This window comes from Ambystoma mexicanum, chromosome 3p, assembly GCF_040938575.1.
Source record: "Ambystoma mexicanum isolate Mex_15411 chromosome 3p, UKY_AmexF1_1, whole genome shotgun sequence".
Classification (NCBI taxonomy): Eukaryota; Metazoa; Chordata; class Amphibia; order Caudata; family Ambystomatidae; genus Ambystoma; species Ambystoma mexicanum.
This window is the reverse complement of record NC_090925.1, coordinates 267,249,509-267,271,632: the sequence shown is the minus strand read 5'-3', so window position 1 is coordinate 267,271,632 and position 22,124 is coordinate 267,249,509. Positions and strand designations below refer to the sequence as shown.

The 22,124-nt window shown below is 46.0% G+C and overlaps 1 protein-coding gene across 1 annotated transcript in view; it reads left to right on the top strand.

Moving 5' to 3' along the window:
* MRGBP (MRG domain binding protein) overlaps positions 1-22,124 on the top strand; it is a 169,672-nt gene that overhangs the window by 114,081 nt on the left and 33,467 nt on the right. Inside the window, exon 3 of the mRNA XM_069650777.1 lies at positions 14,183-14,264. Within this exon, the coding sequence (XP_069506878.1) occupies positions 14,183-14,264 (82 nt within the window). The remainder of the gene's footprint in view (positions 1-14,182; positions 14,265-22,124) is intronic.

Below are 22,124 nucleotides of genomic sequence, written 5' to 3'. Positions count from 1 at the left end.
CGTAACGCAGGCAACGTCGACACCAGAGCCCTCTACTGACAAACTCGTTGTCGAGAGCCTGGCGAGAATTGTTTCCGAAGACAAACGTAAGCGGACGACGAAACAAACGTCGAATACCGCACAAAAAGCTATGGAAACGCCGAAAAAGCGCAAGAGTAGCCAGGAACTGCCCCCTTCATCTAAGGGCACTTCTGAACTACCGGAGGGCTTTTCAGAGGGCGACTGAAACCTTTCTTCGACGTTGTGGGAGCGTTCTAAGCGTTTTGAAGGTGAAGACACTGATTTCCCCCCTCTAGACTATTCAGGGGTCTCCCATGAGACCCTTGAAAGACTCCATTCTTGTATGGAGAAAATGGAAAGGTTTTTGGGAAGCCAAAACCCACCCACACCCAAAAGACCAAGAGAATGGCCCCAGGATGACCCTAGGGTCAAGATTCCTAGGCTGTTTCCCCCTTCTACAGACGCATATGACCTCACTGAAGAGGAGCAATACCTCCAGGAAGATGAGTGTTTGGGTGGAGAGGAAGAACATGAGGAAGAGGGGTTTGAAGAAGATCGTTACACTAGTGCAGGAGCTTTTGAAGAAGATACAGCTACCTCGCAGCCCTGGCAATCCCCATCAGTGCAGCCTTGGCAATCCCCATCAGTGCACTCAGACCCTGATGTCTTTCACCCTTCTCCTCCCAAGGATTCACCTATTGGAAACACCTCTCCCATAGATGACCAACCTTCACTTAATGCACTATTGCGCAAGGCAGCAGCGCATTTTGAAATAGACACAGGGGAGACTCTTCCTGACATAGACTTTGTAGAGAAAGTTATTAAAGAAAAAGCCCCTGTTAGTCTATTCCGCTCCTGGCTTCTATAAAGAGAAGAATAACTCCTTCCCTTTCCAATCCGGCCTTAGTCAGAGGGGTCAACCCTCGGATAGAAAAGCTCTTCAGCCCTTCGTCCTCTGACCCTTTGTACATCAGAGGACATTCTATTCCGGACTCCCTCGTAGTTACTAATACAAGAAAAAGAGCGGGGGTACCACTATCCACTAGTGAGGCACCACCTGACAAAGAGGGCAAGAAGCTCTATGCACTTGGGAAGAGAATCACGACCTCCGCCGCCTTCTCAACTAGGATTGCAAATAACAATTCCCTACTAGCTAGCTACGCAGATGCACAGTGGAGCAAGCTGCGCAGCGAAGCAGAGGACGCACCAGAACCCCTGCGTTCACGCCTGTTAGCTATAATCTCAGAGGGAACTCTTGTAAACCAGGGCATCGTAAAGAACTCCTTAGATGCCGCAGAGACGGCTGGCCGTTCCCTGGTTCAGGGAATACTTCTCAAACGCCATGTCTGGCTGCGCAATTCGGGATTTAAGCCGGAAACCCAGGCTTCCCTGATAAATAAGCCCATAGAACAAACACATCTGTTTGGGAAAGCAGTTGATGAGGCCCTAGAACATGCGAAAAAAGAGTTTGATACCATCAAGACTCTTGACCAAATTTCTAGGCCCCCTAACAGACGCAGCTATGGCAATAGACGCTCCTTTCGTGGCCAACGCCAGCAGCAAAACCAACAGCAATTTTACTCTGCTACCAACTGGCCCTCTAACCAGGGTAACAACACCCAGTTCAGTCAAAGAGGCCAACGCCGTGGCAAAGGAAGAGGTCGCGGCTCCAGCCCCAAAGGTTCCACGCCCAATACCAACAAATGACCCGAAGATTCGGGTCCCCTCCCATGCATCACCGGTCGGGGGCCGGCTAACATCGTTCCTTTCAGCATGGGAGGGAATATCGTCAGACCGCTGGGTATTATCCACCATAGCCCACGGATACTGCATCGAATTCAACGGTTCCCCGAAGTACAGACCCCCACGGAACCGACGCATGACACTGGAACACCTCACTATTCTTCTTCAAGAAGTAGAAGAGCTACTGAAAAAAGAAGCTATAGAGGCTGTCCCCCTATCTCAGGTAACAGAAGGTATTTATTCAGTGTTCTTCCTTGTACCTTAAAAGGACTTAACCATGCGCCCTGTATTAGATCTGCGCCCAGCGAACAAGTTTGTCAAACCCCAAAAGTTTCGTATGGTGACCTTGCAGGAAGTAATCCCACTGTTATCACAGGGGGATTACATGACAACACTAGACATGAAAGATGCATACTTTCATATTTTAATGTTGCCAGCGCACAGAAAATACCTCAGGTTCAAGAAAGAGAACAAACACTACCAGTTCAGAGTACTACCCTTCGGGATAGCATCTGCACCAAGGGTATTCACGAAAGTACTGGCAGTGGCAGCGGCCCACCTGCGCAGGTTATCCATCCCGGTATACCCTTACCTCGACGACTGGCTCATAACAGGGGATTCTTACGAAACATGCTTCTCCAATACCCAAAAGACCGTAGACCTTTTGTCCCAACTGGGCTTCTCCATCAACAAAAAGAAGTCCAGCTTAGACCCCAGCCAAATCAAACAAAGGACGGCCTCGTCTTCCCCTCCAACGAGAGGGTCCAAAACATGCTGTTTCAGATCCCCCATTATGTAGCAGGTCGAGAGGTGACGGTACGCAAAGCAATGCGCTTGCTAGGGATGATGGCGTCATGTATTTATTTGGTACCTCACGCGCGCCTGCGCATGCGCCCTATGCAAGAGTGGCTCTACAGCCAGTGGTGTCAGGCCAGCGGACAATGGGACGATCTAGTGGTGGTCTCGCAGACCTTGGTTCTCTCGCTACGGTGGTGGACAAAAGAAAACCTGTTATTAGGGAAAACTTTTGCCACACCCGCAGTGGAAGCCACTCTAACCACAGACGCATCCCTTACAGGATGGGGGGCTCACCTATCCCATCAGACTGCTCACGGAGTGTGGACTCCGAGCTTAGCATCCAAGCATATAAACCTGCTGGAACTACTAGCGGTGTTCAAAGCACTGAAAGCCTTTCAGGAACACTTACAAGGAAAGACAGTGATGGTCCTCACAGACAGCACCACAGCCATGTACTACCTCAACAAGCAAGGGGGCACTCACTCTCCAGGACTGTCCAAGCTGTCCCAGAATATATGGAAGTGGGCTCTCAAACACAACATATTCCTACTATCACAACATGTACCAGGGGAACTCAATCTGCTAGCAGACAAACTCAGCAGAGACTTCCCCCTGCCCGAAGAGTACGAATGGCAATTGCACGAAGACATCGTCTTAGACGTCTTCACGCAATGGGGATTCCCGGAAATAGACCTGTTCGCAACTCTGGAGAACTCACAATGCCAAAGTTACGCCTCCAGGTACCCCCAGAACCAGTCCAAGGGGAACGGTCTGTCGATTCAATGGTCAGGGAAATTTGTTTACGCCTTTCCCCCGACTCCCCTTCTCAACAAAGTGGTGAACAAGATGCACCAGGAACAGGTTACCATGATACTAGTGGCCCCAATGTGGGCCCGGCAGCCATGGTTCGCTCACTTGATGGAGATGTCCCTATCTCCCCCAGTGAAGCTTCCCTGCCCGTACAACATGCTGTCACAGGACAAGGGCAGGACACTGCATCCATGCCCTCAGACCATGAATTTAGCAGCCTGGCTCCTGAGATCATAGAATTTGGACATTTACAACTCCCGCAGAGATGTATGGACATCCTCAGGGAAGCCAGAAAACCTAATACTCGCCACTCCTATTCTAGCAAGTGGAAAAGATTTGTCATCTGGTGTAGAGGTAAGAGCATCAACCCGGTTGACTGCTCTCCCACTATCATTGTTCTGTACTTGACCCATTTACTGGATTCAGGTCTAGTGTTCAATTCCATTAAAGTCCACCTAGCAGCACTTTCTGCATACACCACTTCCCAACTTAAAGTGTTGTGGTGGAAGATACCAGTTATCAAGGCCTTCATGGAGGGGGTAAAGAGAATACACCCTCCGATAGCTAACCCAGCTCCCGGATGGGACTTAAATGTGGTACTTTCTAGACTCATGGGCCCGCCTTTCGAACCCATGCACAAGGCAACTCTTAAAGACCTCACTCTTAAGACTGCTTTCCTAATAGCTATCACCTCCATTAGGAGAGTAAGTGAACTACAGGCTCTTTCTGTACTAGACCCCTTCGTAACAGTTCACAAGGATAAGGTGGTTCTACGCACACACCCAAGGTTTGCACCAAAATTAATCTGGAAATTTCATGTAAACCAGTCAATAGAACTACCAACGTTCTTTCAAAACCCTTCCAGCTTGGGAGAAAAAAGTCTGCATACACTAGATGTACGCAGAGCTGTCATGTTCTACATGGAAAGAACCAGACCACTGAGAAAGACTAATCAGTTCTTTGTCTCTGTGGCAGCAGGAAGAGAAGGAGATGCAGTTTCAAAGTCCACTATATCTAGATGGATTGTTCAATGCATCACTCTCTGTTACACTCTTGCTAAGAGAGAGCTACCCTTCAAGCCAAGAGCACATTCCACTCGAGGCACTGGGGCTTCCATAGCGTTCATTGCAAATGTTCCCCTTGAGTCCATCTGCAAAGCGGCTACCTGGAGTTCTGTGCACACCTTTACAAAACACTACTGTCTAGATGCACACTCTAGATCTGACTCCCAGGTGGGACAGGCAGTATTAAGACATCTTTTCTCCACTGTTCCTTCTCATAACCCACCGCCAACTCCGGGTACTGCTCGCTAGTCTATGCACAGCATGTGATTCTAAGCAGATTAACAAACATCAGAAGACAATGCATTACTTACCGTAAAAGCATTTCTGATGGTTGTATCTGCTTAGATTCACATGCGCCCACCCTTCCTCCCCGCTCGGATGGAAGGAACATAGACATCCTTTTCTATATTTCTCTCTTTTCTGTACTCACTCACGTCTAGAAGGCTCCCTCAGGGCAGAAAAATACGAACAGAGGGGCCTCGACGCGTGAGGGATTGTGGGTACAACGCACGTCACTATAGGGATAGTGTTACAGACACGCCTTGTCGACGTCCCCTTTTTCGACTACGAAAAACAAAATGCAATACTCCGCAGTGACCACTGGATGTCGGTCCTATGCACAGCATGTGAATCTAAGCAGATACAACCATCAGAAATGCTTTTACGGTAAGTAATGCATTGTCATACTACACAAGTCGGTAGAGTGGCTGAGCAGCCAAGCCTATTTTAGGAGGGAGTTATGTGAGCTGTAGAGCAGTACAATGAAAACAGTTCACAAAGGTGTCCAAGTAAACACTTAAAAAGTTATTAAAATATATGTATTTATATATACACAAAGCACACTAGCAAATTTAAAATGCAGCAAAAATTACATTCAATGTGAAATGGAATAAATTAATATAAGAAACAATAATGCAGGTAAGTAACTTTTTCCATACTTTACATATCCAGCACACAAGAGTGAGGTCAATTAAGGTCAGTATCAGCACTTATATATATGTCACCTCTACGGAATTGAGCTGGGAGGAAAAGTTTCAGAGTTAGGCAGAACGCACTTTAGCAACTGTTAATAACCAATATACTCTCCTGGAAGGATAGAGGCAGTCTGTTGCCTAGCAATGAAAGTGTTCACAATTAAAACCTATGGTGGAACCAGCAATGCCAAAGCCAATAGCATCAGAAGATGGACCTTTGGGAAACCAGGACAGCCACATTCAAATGGGGACAGTTCCAGTTCTGATGAAGATCTTCAGAGGAAAAGTTAGTTAACCAGTCAGCGGTGCTTGAAGAAACACAGGAGCTCAAGGGAAGTCTACCTGGTAGTACACAAGCTGCAAGGCCTGCACAAAGGAGTTGAGGTCTGCTCTCAGCTGAGGATAACAGCACTTCCCAAGCCAGGACCCACCGAAAAAGGCACAAAGTAATTACAACCCCAGCCCCACAGTACCTTGAAAGTGAAGAAGAAATTGTAGCCGGCTTCCTTCTAGGTGCAGCGTTGCAGACCCTGATTCCTTCTCCTTGGTCGTGGTGACGAAAGGGGGGGCATCTGGCGGGTTTCTGTGCCAGCACTCGGGAGAAGGGGTCAGCAGCAATGGATTCAGCTCACTCCAACCCCTCTTTGTGGTTTTGGTACCTTTTTTTTCTTATCGCCAAGAACAAACGAATATCGCTGGTCAGATTCTCCTCGATTACTCGGTCCTGAACTCTGGTGAGGCAACTTCTGGTGAATAATTCCTGCCCCTGGAGGTCCACACGGATGCCTGTAAAGTTTCAGATGGGAGGACGATGCACTCAATGATGGTCCAGGTACACCGGGTATTGGGGTTCTGCAGCTCAGGAAAGTCACAGTAACTCGGGGGATGGCCCAAAATGAAGACGGTCCTGAGGCTAGTTGGTCTCACCAGCCTAAGTCGTCCTTGGCGGGTCTTCCCTGTCAATGTGAAAACGGGGTCAGCACAGGAGCAAGGCTTCACCAGTACTTTAGCAGTCCTGGAAGGTGCTGCTGGCATCTCTGCTAATCATCTGCTTCGGATTCCTTGTTCCAGTGGTCGACTCTGTCTGTAGTGCCAAAATCCTCGCATTTTATGCTGGATCCCAGTCATTCACACACCCAGAGCTGTCAATCTGACAGCTAGCCCCCCAGTTAGAACTGGTTTCAGTCAGTCATACCTACACACAAAGGACAGTGAAGTTTTCGGGCTCCTCCCTCACTTCCTGCCTTCCCAAACACTCTGGAGCCTGGGCGTGCTTCAGGGCTGAAGCTCACCAAAGGCAAAACTCACAAAGGACCCAAATCTATTCTAAAGGATAGAGTAAAAGCCCATAAAGAACTGAAAAAAAGGAAAATGGCGAAATAAGCAGTCAAGGGATATTTTGAGAAAATGGTCACCCACGGGTGCTGTACTGCAGCTGAGAAATCAGCCTGCGAGTAACCTGCACAAAAGGTAGTAAAAAAAAGTCCCCACTGCCACCAGCCATTTAAGTAAATCAGTTGTAACAAAACGTTACATGTGGAGTGGGAGAAGGAGTTACAATGTAACCTCCGGGTTCCCCACATAGGGTGGTGAGTGCTGGACACACAAAAGAAAAGTAAGTTGGATACAAGTTATCTTACTATTCCAGGGAACTGCAGTTCTCACAAGGAAATGTATTTAAACACCGAGAAGTCCAAGGGACTTTTCAGTGACACTGTACATAGGGAGGTGGGTGTCGCAAAGTAAAAAGCAGATACTTGTATTAATCATATGGAGTTTACCAGATTCATAAAATAGTAAAAATCCTAATCCCAGTTAGAGAAAAAGAATGGGTGAGTGGGAAAAAGTTCCACTCAGGAGAGAGTCCAGCAAAAGTGCTGGGGGTCTCTCGGGTTAAAGGGAATTAGCACATAAACTGAACAATCTCTCTAACAGCACATTTGTTCCAAAATGGTGCCCGTCTTCTTTTTTCGCCAACCTGTCCTTTCTTGAGCCTTCTTTTGCCGACCAGGGTGGGGAAAGTCCTGCTCATTCCTTTGTCTTCACCAGGCTCCCATTGGGAAGCCCGCCTGAAGGCGCCAGTGTGTCTGGGAGGACAGTATTCTGGGAGGTCACCGACTCCTCAGGTCTTTGTCTTCCAGTGGATCTGCTTGGATCCAGTTCTCACTGGGTGCCTGGTTGTACCCTTGGGACAGCCACCACCCAAAGTTTGAATGTAGCATGCATGCTGATTGGCTGGGCTCCTGCATAAAAGACAAGGGTCTTGATACTGAAGCTAGAGTCGACCACTGGAAGATCCATTCTGAAGAAGAAGAAAGAAGGGTGCCTGCAGCCTTCTCCAGCAACCCCGAAAGCCGACTCAGTGACCGCTGTAACACCAGCCCATTCTTCTGTGTGACCAGGAAGATCCAGACCGGACGACCTCCTCCCTTGGTGGGCTTAACCAGCCTCGAGTCCAGCTCCAGTTTGAGCCATCCCATGACAAGTTGCGACCTTCCAGGCCTGCAATATCCAAATACCCTGGGACCTCTGTCACTGCTGCAGTGCATCGTCTCGTCAAGCGCGAATCCGGCTGCAGACTTTTGGGCATATATCTGGGCCTACAGAGACTCCATCCTGATTGTAGAAGTCCCCTCAGCTGAGTCGTGTCCCGAGAGAAGGAAGAAAGTCTTCCAGGCAACATCTGTCGCTGCCACAAAGCCTGTGTCGAGCCTCCACAACTAAGTGCCGTGAAGATAGTCTGCTGGCCATCCCTGTGACCGAGTCTGACCACCTGCTCCTGCAAAAAGTTCCTCCTCCAGCCGCCAAAGCCAGAGACCCGAACTGAAGCTGCTGTCATCTTACCTTGGGGATTTGCCAGTGACCTCGACCTTCACCATAGAATGTACTGTCTCACTCCTAGGAACTTAGCTGGGTAGTTGTGTTGCTGTTTGCTCCTCCTGAGCTTGTAGAGTGACGTTGGGGTGGACGACCCAACTGAGCTCTCTCAGGCCTTGGAAATCCATCCTTTAGAACTAAATCCTTCAGGTGGCCTACCCAGTCCCACTGAACCCTTTGAATCCAATTTCAATACTTACTTGCTACAAAGGCATCATCTGTGAGTTTGACAACTTTGACAGCATCTGCCTTCCTTTGTTCTGCTATGTTAGGCAATATTGTATGCTGTACCCCTTGGGTGCACTACAACAACCCTGACCTCCTGGCAATAGGAACCCAACCTTTGGTATAAGTCTGTACTACACAGGTTAGTAGTGTGGTCGAGTAGCCAGACTTATCTCAAGAGAGGTCAATGTGAGGTGTAGGGGAGTAACACAGAGATTCACAGAGGCAAGTATTCAAATAAACTCTTACACACAAGGTTTCTTGATTAAACAATTATTCATTTATTTTATCAGTCAGTTAAAGTAAGCCTTCTTCAGAAGGGAGCAATATAAAGCAACACACACATACACTTCAAAAATGCACACACTTCAAAAATACACATTCTTAGTTATCTACATCAGCACATTCCCATTTAGGATGTCACACAGGCACTACCTACACCCTCCGGTGACTTTTAGCTAGGGTGCTGTTGACATTAATGTATCGCTGTTACATTTAGAACATTCTTGGGAGTAGTGTTAAAGAGAAGAGAGTTCAGAATAAAACAAGTATTCACACAGTTATTCTTAAGTAGGTAAGTACTTTCAAAACAACCCCCCAATGCACAGTCAGTTAACCCTTTCCTGGAAGGAAGGCAAAACACATAAGCAAAAGAGAGAAGAGTCATTCAGGGAGCCAGGCCAGCCAATGTTAATTTAGCAAAAGTCAAGGTGAACTGAAATTCTTCTTGCAGGTAAGTAGAAAGTATTTTCCAATGTTTAAAAAGTCTTGGTAGAATAGAAGAAAGTCAAAGTGGGGCCACTAGCTGATTAGGCATGTGAAGTAAAGAAGCTTCAAGCAACTCTACACATGCAACTAAGCAAGTCTCCAACGAGGACAAGTGGCTACACAACAAGAGGTAAGTTCTCTTAGACTGTGCAGTACATTTTAGGTTGAAGAAAAAATGCAGCAGATGACTTCTGTTCCTGTGCAGCTCTGCAGATCTCGCTTATTCCTGGGCCTCAGTCGTGGGGACAAGAGGGAGGACTTCTGGGGAATGGGACGGTCGCCGGTCGCAACCGGCAAACTTCATGGCTGTTAGTGTTTCAGATCCTCGCGTCTACCGCAAATAGCAACACTGCGGTTCTTGGCTGTCGAGTTGGGCTTTCCTTGTGTCTGGGGTTCCGTGCTGTGTTGAGGGGGCTCAGGCTCGGTCAGTCCTGCTTCTTGGGAGTCCGGAGGATCTTCCTGGAGCTCCTAGCCAGCTTAAAAGCAACGCACACAAACTGGTGTTACTCTCCCTGGCTATCCGGTTCCAGCAGCGACGGCAGTGGATACTCAACCAGCTTTGAGAGGATGACAAGGTGGCTTACTTTGGAGTTGATTGGTCCCACCAACTCAAAGGGAGAAGTCGTCCTTGCAGGGGCTTCTCTGTCGATACGATTTTGGTCCAGGAGTTGCAGCAGGCATCCTCTTCAAGTTCTTCTCCGGATTCCTTGGTCCAGTGGTCGACTGCCTTCCAAGCCAAAAAGCCTCACCTTTTATGAGGCTTGCTCCCATTCATTCCAGCCTAGCTGTCAGTCACCCAGCAGGGTGGCTGTCCTTGCCGGACAGCCAGCCGGCCAATCACCTAAGCGTGCTTTCCTGTCTCCTCAGAGACTAAGCACAGGGAATTTCGGGCACCTCCCTTGCTTCCTGCCCCTGCCAGACACCCTGGAGCCAGAGGCGGACTTCACTCGTGAATCCCGCCAAAGGCAAAATGAACAAAGGGACCAAACCTGGTTTGGCGCACAGAGTAAATCTCAAGAAGTACCTTTCCACAAATAAATGGCGAAAAAAGACGACCGGGCCATTTTGACAAAAATGGCACCCATGGGTGCTTTACCGTAGCTGCGAACGCAACCTGCGGTAAAATCCGATAATGGTAGTAAAAAATTAAACCACTGCCACCAGCCATTCAGTCAGGAAAGGGTAACACAAAAATGTTACATGAGAAGCTAGACAAAGGGGGTACTAAGTAACCCCTCCACCACCCTATTGTAAGTGTGTGCTGGGTCTAGAAAGTTACAAATGTAAGTAAAGTCAATTTCACTTTACTGCACGGGGAAACAGTAGTTTATCCCAGAGAAGGTATTCAAACCCCTGGGAAATCTGAAAGACTGTCCTGTGTCACTGCACTGAAGGTACTGTGACACACAATGTAAAAGATGATGCCTATGGAGTTTTTCAGACTCCACAACCAAAAGAGAAACCGAGTACAAAATCGCATTTTAAACACACGAGAAAGTGGGGGGAAAAGGGTTTCACTCTCTCAAGTCCTTGAAATCCAGCAAAGATGCTTGGGGTTTCTAAGGTAGAGGTAATTAGCACATTTCTGAGAATTCTCCCTAACATGATGCCCACAGGCCACTGGTTCCCCAGTGCCCCATCTGACCTTTTGAGACTCTCATTCCCCAGATAGGATTGGACTTCTAACTCACTAGTATTGTTATTTAGTAAATGTTGGTTGATAAATGATTTGATAACCTAAAGCTACTCTTCTTACTTACTGGTTTCTCATCTAAAGGTATACTATTGAACTGCGTATTGCTAAAGCAAATGTCCTAGTGTATAGATGCGTGAACCTTTCCTTACTTACCTGAATTTCATTTTAAGTTTAACATTGAACTAGTGTATATAATAAATATCCCAATTTGGATAACTGCAGTGTGTAAGTTTTTCCTTGTCTATAAGTGTACTCAAAGGTCTTTGTACTCAACGACAGCCCTCCTCCCTCCTAGACTAAGCCTGGCTGCTCGACTATAGCTACCAAACCTTTTGGATAGTCAATGCGAAACCTAAGGGTTGGAACCCTGTAAATCCAAGAGTGAGTCTTCTACAGTCCTACCACAGTTGGACTTTAGTAAAACTCCAGAACACCTGTGTTTGTCAATCCTTTTCTATGAGATACAAGCCTACTGTTTGCCTTGTGACCTTGTGGTATGAAGAATGTCGATCAGCTAGGAGATATATATATATATATATATATATATATATACACACTTTATATCCACCTCACAAATCCCCAACCTTGATCTGAAAGTCCCTAACACTGACACACATTCCATGCACATTTTCATCCACAGAAATGTGTTGTAAGGGGCAGAGAACGGATTGAACCGACAGCTTAACAGCAACAGTAATTGGGAACACTGTCACTTTGTGTTTTCATGGCAGCCTGTTCCCCTATTGTCTGACTTGGAAAATATGGGATTGCTAGAATTTGAATGCAAAGGGATGCTTTGTGCAGAGGTGAGGTAAGGATCTTCGCTAACAGATGGGTCCGTTCTGTTTATTATTATTCAGTTTAAATATCAGAGCCTTCATTTGTAACTGATCAATAAAAGATTGAATTAGACTTATTCAAAGGGCATATGAATAGTTCAGTCGAGAGAATGGTGGCTCTGATGAGAGAGTCTCTGTGGTGTGTGGAGAAAGCGTGCAATGTTAAGGAAAGAGGTGGTAACTAAAATATTTTACTGTCGTGTTCATTTTGTGTTTCTGATCAAATTATACTCAAAATGAAAGTGCAGATTGGACTGAAAAACGTAAATGTTTAATTGGGTCAAATGAAAGCAGTACGGAGGGGTGCCCGGGTTCCAACAAACATGATCTGGTATTTCATTTTGAGGGATAGATAGTTGTAGTTCATCTACGGTTCAATTTACTTCAGGCAATCTGAAAGACCTCTCAGGAGAGGCTGGAGTTTTCAGACAAGTTGTCAGAGACCAAAATGCTCTGATCTCTATTTGGGTGTCATCTGCTTTCATTTCATTTTCATTATTAAATATTATTATGATATCAGTTGGGTGCGCATGCAGATGTTAAAGATCAAGAGGCTGTGAAGTCTAGGGGAACTTTCCAGGCAGTGGTGTATCATAGGGGGTGGAAAGAAGCAAGCTTAATTTCAGACCTCGCAAAATATACTCAGCCACTCAGATAGTAGAGGAGTTTTTATGAAGGTCGAGGACCATTTGCATTGTACTCTACCTTGCTGGGAAGTGCAACATTTTGGGATGTTTGAAACCAACGTTTGCAGTAAATGTCAAAAACACGCGTTTTTTGTCTCACTGGCCTCTGGATTGCAGCAGCGCGCCAAACATGAAGTGGGGTTATTATGACGACGCACACCGTTTTACAGTAAAGCGCTAGTAAACTTATTGGAACCCGTCACTATGTGTCGAGTGCATTTCTCTTAGGTCGAGTAAGTAAATTAAGTTTCTCAACCTGCAGGTCTAGGGGGATATTAAATAATTTGCAAAGCCTGGGGTTGTTTGGATCGATTGGGGAAAGAGTAATTTTAGCCAGGTGATTCTCATACTCTAGAGTTCTAATTTGTCATTCAAAGACGATATTGTGGTCTATGATATTGAACACTGCCAAAATGTGGAAGAAGAATTTGAGCCGTCTGCTGATTAGTGTCCAACTCTGGCAGACACATTACTTGATATTTAGGAGAATTAATTCATTTCTATATGAGGGTCATATGCCTGATTGTTATACTGGTAGATAAGCAAGTAGATGATGTCCATCTAATTCTGGAGCTCTTTACATCAAGTTGTTACATGATGATGCCAATGCTAAGAAGTTTTGATAATGGCCAGAATTTGGCAGGGGTCCTGTAGATAATACTGGGGACAGTAAAAGGGACACAGAAGGAGAGTTTTTAATTCCATACACCTTGACCCGCACACATCTGCAATCATCTGCTATTTGAAGACCCATCGCACAACACCCCTGCCTCTAGATGCAACTAAGTCCCACAGTAGAAAATCGGTCTAACTGGACACATAATCAGTCTCCTCGACTCGCATACTCTCCTGACAGCCTTTGAGAGAACCCATCCAGAAGCCAGCTCTACATGGGTCAATAGCAGGGACTTAGCCACCCCTGCCTACCTTTGTAGTGTCTAAAATGCACACACACATTCTAAACTCCTCTGACCAATCGTCATTCCTTGTACTTCGAGCCTTCAAGGCTGTTCACCTACAGCGCTTTGATGCCTTACCAATGGGAATAGGCGCTATACAAATGCCTTATTACATTACATTACATTTCTGGTGTCCATCACAAGAGCATTCATTAAAAAAGCCTGTTGTTTGACATTAGATCACGTAAATCCTTGTTGGGCTTTTATCAATTTGATGGCAGCAGCACCCATTACAATATAACACCTTGACCACGCCAACTTATGGTCTCATGATTGCTGCTGACTTATTGAAACCACAGACATATGCTTGAGAAACAAGAAGATGCATTTGCAAAAGACTGTTTCTCCCACACTCTGGCGGTCCACCGACCTTCCTAATAAATTGAAGAATTGCTGTGGATTATCAATTTTTTCCATGTATTTTGAAGTTTGGTGGGATGTGACTTAAAGGTGTATACTGGTCCTAAGTAAAATGCTGATGTGCCTTGAAAATGCAAAGATAGCTTGAATTGGCGTATTTCATAAGCTCTTTTTGAAAGCATTTCTTGTAGAAAATAATTGCTGCATATTTGTTGTCCACATCCTAAGACCCTTGCTTAGCTGTATATGCTCAATCTATCTTTCCACTGTGGTTGAATCAGCATCTGGTTACATCTTCCTTTCATGTTGAGGGTGGTTGATTGACCTGAACTATCTATATGCTCCCCAATAGACATATTTGTGTTTATTATGTCTCTTGACAGCACGAGTCTGAAATCCTTCCATTTCCCAACTCTGAAAAGAACTTCATCCTTCCCGACGAGATTATTCACGAACTGAAAGAAGGTAAGAGGTGCACTTGTTCAGAAATAGGGGAACAAATTCCCTCTAATTTTCACTCACAAATTGTACATTGTAGGGCAGCATCTTTGCTGTTTTGCAGAATGGCTAACACTAGTTCAGGGCAACCTGTCTGATGTATTGCGTTATTGATTGTGCTATTGAAATGACCACTTATATTGCATACATAACAAATTCAATTGTCTTAAGGTGCTTCTGTGATGGGTATGTCTTTTGCCAAATGCTGGTTGCAAGAAATCATCTAATGCCATAAGGACCTCAAATCCACCCAGTCCTTACCTATAAAACAGTATAAGCTGAGACATGCAGGAACGCATCAGCAATAATAAGGAATCATCTCATATTCCAATGCTACCTGAACCAGACTGAGAAAAGGAGATACCCTCACGATAGGGCTACGAAAACAAGTAATCGCCCCAACACCACAGCTTGACCATGAGATAAACATAACTATTATGACACAATCCTCTTAATTTGGAGGAACTAGCAACTCCATAACCTATGAGGAGCAAACTATGGTCTTCAAAGATCGAGAAAGCTCACAGCAATCTCTAAAATTGTGAAACACTGAGCGTCCACTGGGAGATCTCACCTCAATCAACTATCAGTAATCAGCGTCTTTATGCACATACTTTAAATGGTGAGCAGCCTGTACTCTCCAAGGGACTGATGTTGGGCCTCAGCCAAGAACTAGACACAATTTGACTTTGCAGTGAAATTGTAGACCACGTAATGTCTCAACCAATATTACCATGGGCAGAACAATGAACAAAAGGCTGCTCCAGATAATGACGGCAGAAAAAATTGCTAAAACTGGACGTAAATGGAACCCTCCATCAACTGCCTCAGAAAACTTGTAAGATCTGACATACCCCAGAACCAAGATATAACTAAACTAAACCTTACTTTCCAAGCAAGGGCCATAGGTTATGCAAATGTCTGGCAGTGTAGACTTCATCTAGGCGCGAGTAAAGGTAACCAAAAGGGGTAGAGTATGGGCCAATGATGGTTGCTTAACGGAAAAGATGTTTCTTTAAAGCTTTTCAAAAAGATCAGAATTATTTGATGGTGCTTCTTCTTTTTATAGGAAATGTGCATTCTCCTCTTATTTTAAACCTAGATTTGGGAATAACCAGGGCTTAGGAGTTCTCTCATTGCAAAGATCAAGCTGGTTTGTACTGCAGGATCTTGTGTTCCTGATCGTTGTGTTCGGCAGCGTCATGCAGGCATTTAAATACCAAACACAAGATTTTGGAAATTATTCTGTAACTCAAAAGAAGTGTATTATAAGCATTGTCTAAGGAGGAAAACGAAATCCTGCACAGACAAGCCGAAGAAGTGATGTATGACAGCGTTTTGGATGTGCTGAAGACGGTTCACTGTGATTTTACCAAGTTTTCTTTAATGCATTTTTTATTGAAGAAAATACATCGAAAAAATCACTGATTTTTAAAAAAACTATTTGGAGGTGGGTTCCCCCAAACCCTCTTGTTTCCCTATGTTTTTAACCCCACCTGAACCCCCTGCCCACCCGTTTGAACCCCTTAACCCCCACTCCCTCAACAGTGTTTTTTCGATGGAACTGTTTCGGTTAAACAATCCATCAAAAAACATTTTTGGTAAAATCACTGTATACTGTTGAAGACATTGCAGTTGGCAATTTCAGATACCAGCATAGAGAGCATTGGCATGAACAAGTTTGAGTTGGTGAGAGACCCAACAGCAGGGGTCCTTATGGAGTAAAGAGAGAATCCAATGAATCCGTTAGACTTTAATGCATGAGGTCTTTAGCACTTACCCTATATATGTGGTCATGTGTAGATCTACTTGTCATTAAGATTCTGAGGTTCTTGATTTTCTTGCCAAAGGTCAGAGGCACATCGAAATGATTTGTGGGAAAAGGGCAGCAAATTGATTTATTTTAACTGTATATGGATCCAGCAAAATGAGTTATGTTGCGCTGGGATTTAGCTGGAGTCCACAGTGCATCGACCTGTTTCATCCAGACCCTCTGCATTGTCCATAAGGCTTTCTGGGGCCTGGGATTTACCTACCTGCACCGCTCCCTACCTAAATACTGTCCCTGCCAAGCCCTCCACTCATCTACCTCCAACCTTCTGCGAGTGAGATGGTTCTCCAAGCAGAGATTTGGAGGAGATCCTTATCCTCAGCAGGTGCCTCCCTCTGGAATAGCCTCCCTGCTGCCCTCTGTCTTGAGCCTGACCTCCTTAAGTTCCGGAAACTCATCAAGACCTTCCTCTTCTCTTCCTTCGCTCTCCCTCTACCCTGCTAACCTAGCCCTCTGCTCTCTCCATCCTCTTCCTTACAGCTTTCTGACTGCCAACCTGGTGTATCTCAGAGTCTCACCGGTCCTGGGCGCACTCGCCAGTCCTTTCGCACTTGCCTCAGGGGCCTACGACCACCCACCCACCTTCACTGCACTTACAAAAATCCATGAGAGTGACTCTCTCTGCACTTACCCCAGTCTCTGCCGACTGGGTTCACTTGGACCTCCCCCTCTGTGTGACCTTTTATGCACTTGCACGATCCAAATGCAAAGTACCTAGTGATCGTCTGTCCTCTCTTGTCTTCTCCCCTTAATTGCACTGGTAAAACTGCAGAATCACTCTCGGACCTATTTTCTGTGTCTCAACTGTTAAATGTATTTTACACACTTACTCTGCAGACGATTATCATCTCCGAATTTCAAGGGCTCTGAACGACTGTTGTTTTTCCCCTTGTTCCCACCCTCCTTGAGCGCTTTGAAACACTTTCCTATGCATAGGTGCTATATAAATAAACAATACAATACCTCTAGCAATATCATTAAAATCTCCCGTAGCTTCTTTTGCAGTGACATATACTCAAATATCATCAGCAATGGAATGTTATGACAAATCATATTTAGCAAAGTTGGAAAATAAAGGGTAAGTGTGGAGGATAACCAGCAGTGGTGACCGGGAGGCCTTGAGGAACTCCATAATCCATCAGGGAAGATGAAGAAAGAAGAGGGCCTAATCTGACTCTCTGGTCATGGTTGTTCAAAATCAACTGCAACCATTTAGGTGCTTCAGCTGAAACATTTGTTTTAGGTGCGAGGGTAGATGGGAGAACCTGCTGGTCCACAGTATTGGAGGCAGCTGAGTGATCAAGCATCACCAATAAGGCATCCCACATCACCTGCCAGCAAAATAACACCCCAGACTGAGTTCAACACTCTCTGTCCCATGGTTAGTCCGAAATCCAAACTGGTAGCTGTCAAAGATAATGCTCTCTGTACACCGTTGGAGCTGAAATATAACAGTATGTTCCAAGATCTTGGATGGCCCTGGCAAGCTAGCAACAGGGTGATAAGTTATTTGGATCAGAAGGACTAAGTGAGCGCTTTTTAAGGAGTGGAGTGATAACTGACGGTTTCAAAGCATCAGGAACTATTCCTTCAGATAAGGATAGATATATACAATTGGTAATAGGGATGAACTATAGCCTGAGAGTGTTTCACAGCTAATGCCGGAAGGGTGTCCTCACTTCGACCGGTAAAACAAAGGGCTTTCAGCAATGGCAAAATATTGGTGGGAAGGACTGGTTGGAACTTAAGTCTGAGAAGGCTGGACCTGTACTAAGTCTTCTAAATCACATTTTCTTTTAGTAATATTCTTTTGAATATCAGTGATTTGTTAGAGGAAGAAGGTGCTTAATTCTTCACAATGAACCATGCAAACAGGCAGGAATGGACTGTCCACAAATGGATTTACCAAATTCTGGTGAAGTAGTGACAAATGCAAGAAGAGCTTATAGTGTTTTCACAAACTTTATTTGGCCTCACGTGAAGTATATGATTCCAACGCAAGGCCCATGCAACTGCCCTGCTTCCCATTCTCTCTTTGACTGGATATCACGTGGATGCGGTAGAGTGGCATAAAGTCAGAGCTACTTGCATGGCACACATCTTCCCCTGTACAGTTGTTAATCCATATAGTCTTTCAGATATTCCGGTCTGGCCTACAACACTCTGCCTGAAAGTGTGGAGGCCATCTGGAACACTGACTGGCTCGCAGAGAGACATGTGACTGCCTGGAGATTTTCTCTTCAATAAGGTTTTTCCCTCTGGCCAGAACACTTGCTCAAGCCAGGACCATCACCAAGCTCACCCCTAACCTGAACTCTGCTTCCACACATAGTGGTCTTACACCCATTGACAATCATTCATTCCAGAGATTCTGTCACCTCACAGGACTAAGGAACATTGCTGTTCTGGGCCCGTTAGCTGATATTTGGTTACCTATAGCCCCACTCTAACCCAACTCAGAACTTACATATGCTTTTTCTCAGCCAGCAATCCACCCCTCCCCTCTACATGCCAAACCTACCCTCTCTGACTGCACCCTTTCTTCATTGTCTTCACTTACCTATTTCTTCTACCCTCCATCATGCATCTTGATTTCTCTCCATTCCACTGCCTCCTCACTCTTCTCTTTCCCTTCTCTCATATCTTTCAGCCTCAACTTGGTTGAACTTCTGCATCAGTCTTCCTCTTCCCCCCCCTGCACCCGCACCCCTCAAATAAGACACTCCCAGGATCTCCAACCTAATATATGCCCCTTGCCTACCGCACATCGCCTTCTCCTCATCTCCCTCACCACCACCTCCTCCTCACTCTTTCGCTTGGCATCTGGAATGCACAATCCCTTTGCAACAAGTCTTCCTACATCAATGACCACTTCAACTCTTATCACCCTCAATGTCCATTCCTGGCTCTCCCTTCATCACTCAGTAGTAGCTCTCCACACTGACTCAGCTACCTTCTCTCATCCCAGACCTGTTGGGAAGGGCGGCGGTGTGGTGTTCCTTATCAATAAAGCCCTCAACACACTCTGGTACCCACCTCAGGCATTAAAGCTTGCTCTTTTGAAAACGGCTCTATTCAACACCCCCCTCCTACTCCTCTCACTGTTCTGGATCTCTTTCGAGCCCCTGGTTCTCTCGTCCTCCCCTTATCTGACCCTTCACCTGGAGCCACTTCTTACTAACATCCCCATTGTCATACTGGCAGACTTAAACCTTCCCAATCCCTCTGAAGCTACCTGCCTTAAACTTAACTCCCTCCTATCTGACCACTCCCTCCTTGATCAGCCTACCCTCTGGTGGGAACTCTCTTGACCTTCTCTTTCTATATAATTCACTCCCCCCTCTGACATCTCCATTGCCTCTGACCTCTCCATTGACCCCTCTATCTGATCACTCCATTGTTCACTTTAACATTTCGGTCCCTCAAACTTCTACTCCTCGTCTCCCCTCTTCGATGACTAAGAGGAAATTCAGGCAGGACTCACTTGCCTCTTAACTTGATGATGTGAGGACCTCTCTCCTGTTTGTTTGCACCATTCATGCATCTTCGATTGACTTTCTATATGACTCCATTTGACCAACACTAACCTACTCACACATTCACACATTCCCATCCTCTGACTTGGCTCACCTCTGAAATTCAGACCCTCAAAACAAACATGTACCATGACATACCATGCTGGACAAATTATGGACACCTTACCCACTAAGCCTCCAAAGATTCCCTTGCTGCCCTAACCTTTGCTCTGGACTCTGCCAAATCCTCCTTCAGAAACCTAATCTCCACCAGTAGCAATCACCCCGGCAAACTGTCATCCATACTTTGCTTACTACTTTTACTATACAATCTCTAAAATTCATGGCACTCGCACAGCCCTCCCCTCTCTGCCCCCCCAACCCTCCTTCTGTCCACCACCTCTGCCTACCACTTCTACGCTTGACTACTTCTCCCCCACCTCTCCTATTGAATTAGCACCCATCCTTTTCAGTGCCAACCCACCCTGCGCCCCTATTGACCTTTCTCCTCCCGAAATGGTGAAACACTTGCCCTCAATCACTTCCCTCATGTCTCTGAGATCTTTAACTTTCAATCTCTGCTTTACTTTTTCCTGCATCCTTCAAATCTGCAACTGTCTTACCCCTATTGAAGAAACCATTTGCCGACCCAAACGTCCCAGCTATTGCCCAGTTTCTCTCCTTCACTGTTATTGAAAGGTCCTTGAGCGGGTGGTCTTTCACCGGATCACTAAGTACCTTGAGGATAATGGCCTTGGAGGTAAACTTCGATCTGACCTCCATAGTAAATACACCACCGAGACTGCAGTTGTGCGTGTATCCAACTTTCTCATCATGCCAAACTCTCTTCTATACTAATTCTTTTGGAGCTTTCTGCCGCTTTTGACACTGTCGACCACTCCTCTCACCTCCTCGCTCTCCAGGACCTTGGGTTTTCGTAAATCTGCTCATACCTGGATCGCCTCCAACCTGGAAGTACGATTCCTTAAAACCTCTTTGAACTCGCAAACCTCTGACCCTAATGCTCCCCCTGTTGGCGTCCCCGAAGGATCAATTATTGGACCTCTGCTCTTCACCCTCTATTCTTCTGCCCTAGAAAAAAGTATCTTGTCCTTTGGCTTTCACTGTCACCTCTTTGCTGATGACACTCAAATATTTGTCTTCTTTCCCTCCTTCACCCGAGCCATCTCTGAACAGATTACGAACTGTCTCACTGCAATTCTTCATTAGATGGCTCTGCGCTGCCTCATGTTGAGCTTTTCAAAACAGAAGTTCTCTTTCCCACAGTTTTTAATGCCATCCCTACCCTCCCTTCTCCTATGTCCTTCACGCCTGGCCCTCTTGCTCCCGCACCCAAGTCTCGCTATCTTGGGGTCCTCTTAGATAGCGACTTATGACTGCAACAATTCATCACTATCACTGCTTCTGCTGTTTGTCTTTGTCTTACTAACCACTCTACAAAAACTCTCCACTCTTGTGCTCAGCAAACTGGACTCATGCTCAAGCCTACTCCTAGGCCTTCCTCTCCTCACCTTCATCCCTCTAGACAATGTCCTCAACTTTGCCACACGCACGCTCTACAACCTACCTAGATCCTTCCCCACTTCTACCTACCGACAACATACTGGTTGGCTCTCCATTCACAACCACTCCTTTCAAGTTCTGTCTCCTTGTTTACAAAGATATCAATGGTCTTGCTCCTCAGTACCTGTCTGATTGTATTTCAGTTTACCCACATCTTGTTTCCTCCAATCCTCCTCTGCACTGAACTTCGCCCATACCCTCCATGTTCCTCCTCCTCGCTTCCGCTCTTTCTTCCTACTCGCCCAGCTCCACTGGAACCCACTGCCCATAACAATCTGAGCTAGCCCAACTGTGGATCTCTTCAGAGCTCAGGTTAAACTTCACTTACTTGCTAAAGAGGGAGCTTAAGTGCAGTAAGGCGTACCCACCTCACGACGCATACTCCTGCTCATCAGTTCAACCCTTGCTTGCCTAGAGTCACACAAGTGCATCCTAGCTTCAGTAGCCCTCAGCCTAAAACATTGCGCCCATGCCTAGGTCATGAAACACTGAGGCGCCTCTCGGCACGCACCTCCGACACGCATGTTTATTCGGTGGCCTCTCCTATTAGGTTACCGAGTGAGCTATCAAGCTCTTTCCTCTTTTCCTTACCACTCGTCCTACATGCCAATGCCCTACTGATCACCATGCCGAATTCTGATGTTAACCAGACTCACTCTCCAGCAGTGTCCACCCATTTACAATTAATCTCCTGACCCGCAGTTTCCAAGACTGTTTTATCGGAGCACAAGAGGTTGCCTGATGTTCATAGTCCAAATCTATTGCACTCATGAGCGTCTCCTTCAGGTGAATACCTCAATTCCATGATCCTGCCACCTTGCCCTTTCATGTACTACACCTCCAACTTGTCCGAGCATGACTCCTCCGGCACCTTACGGATGGACACCCTAAAGCAAC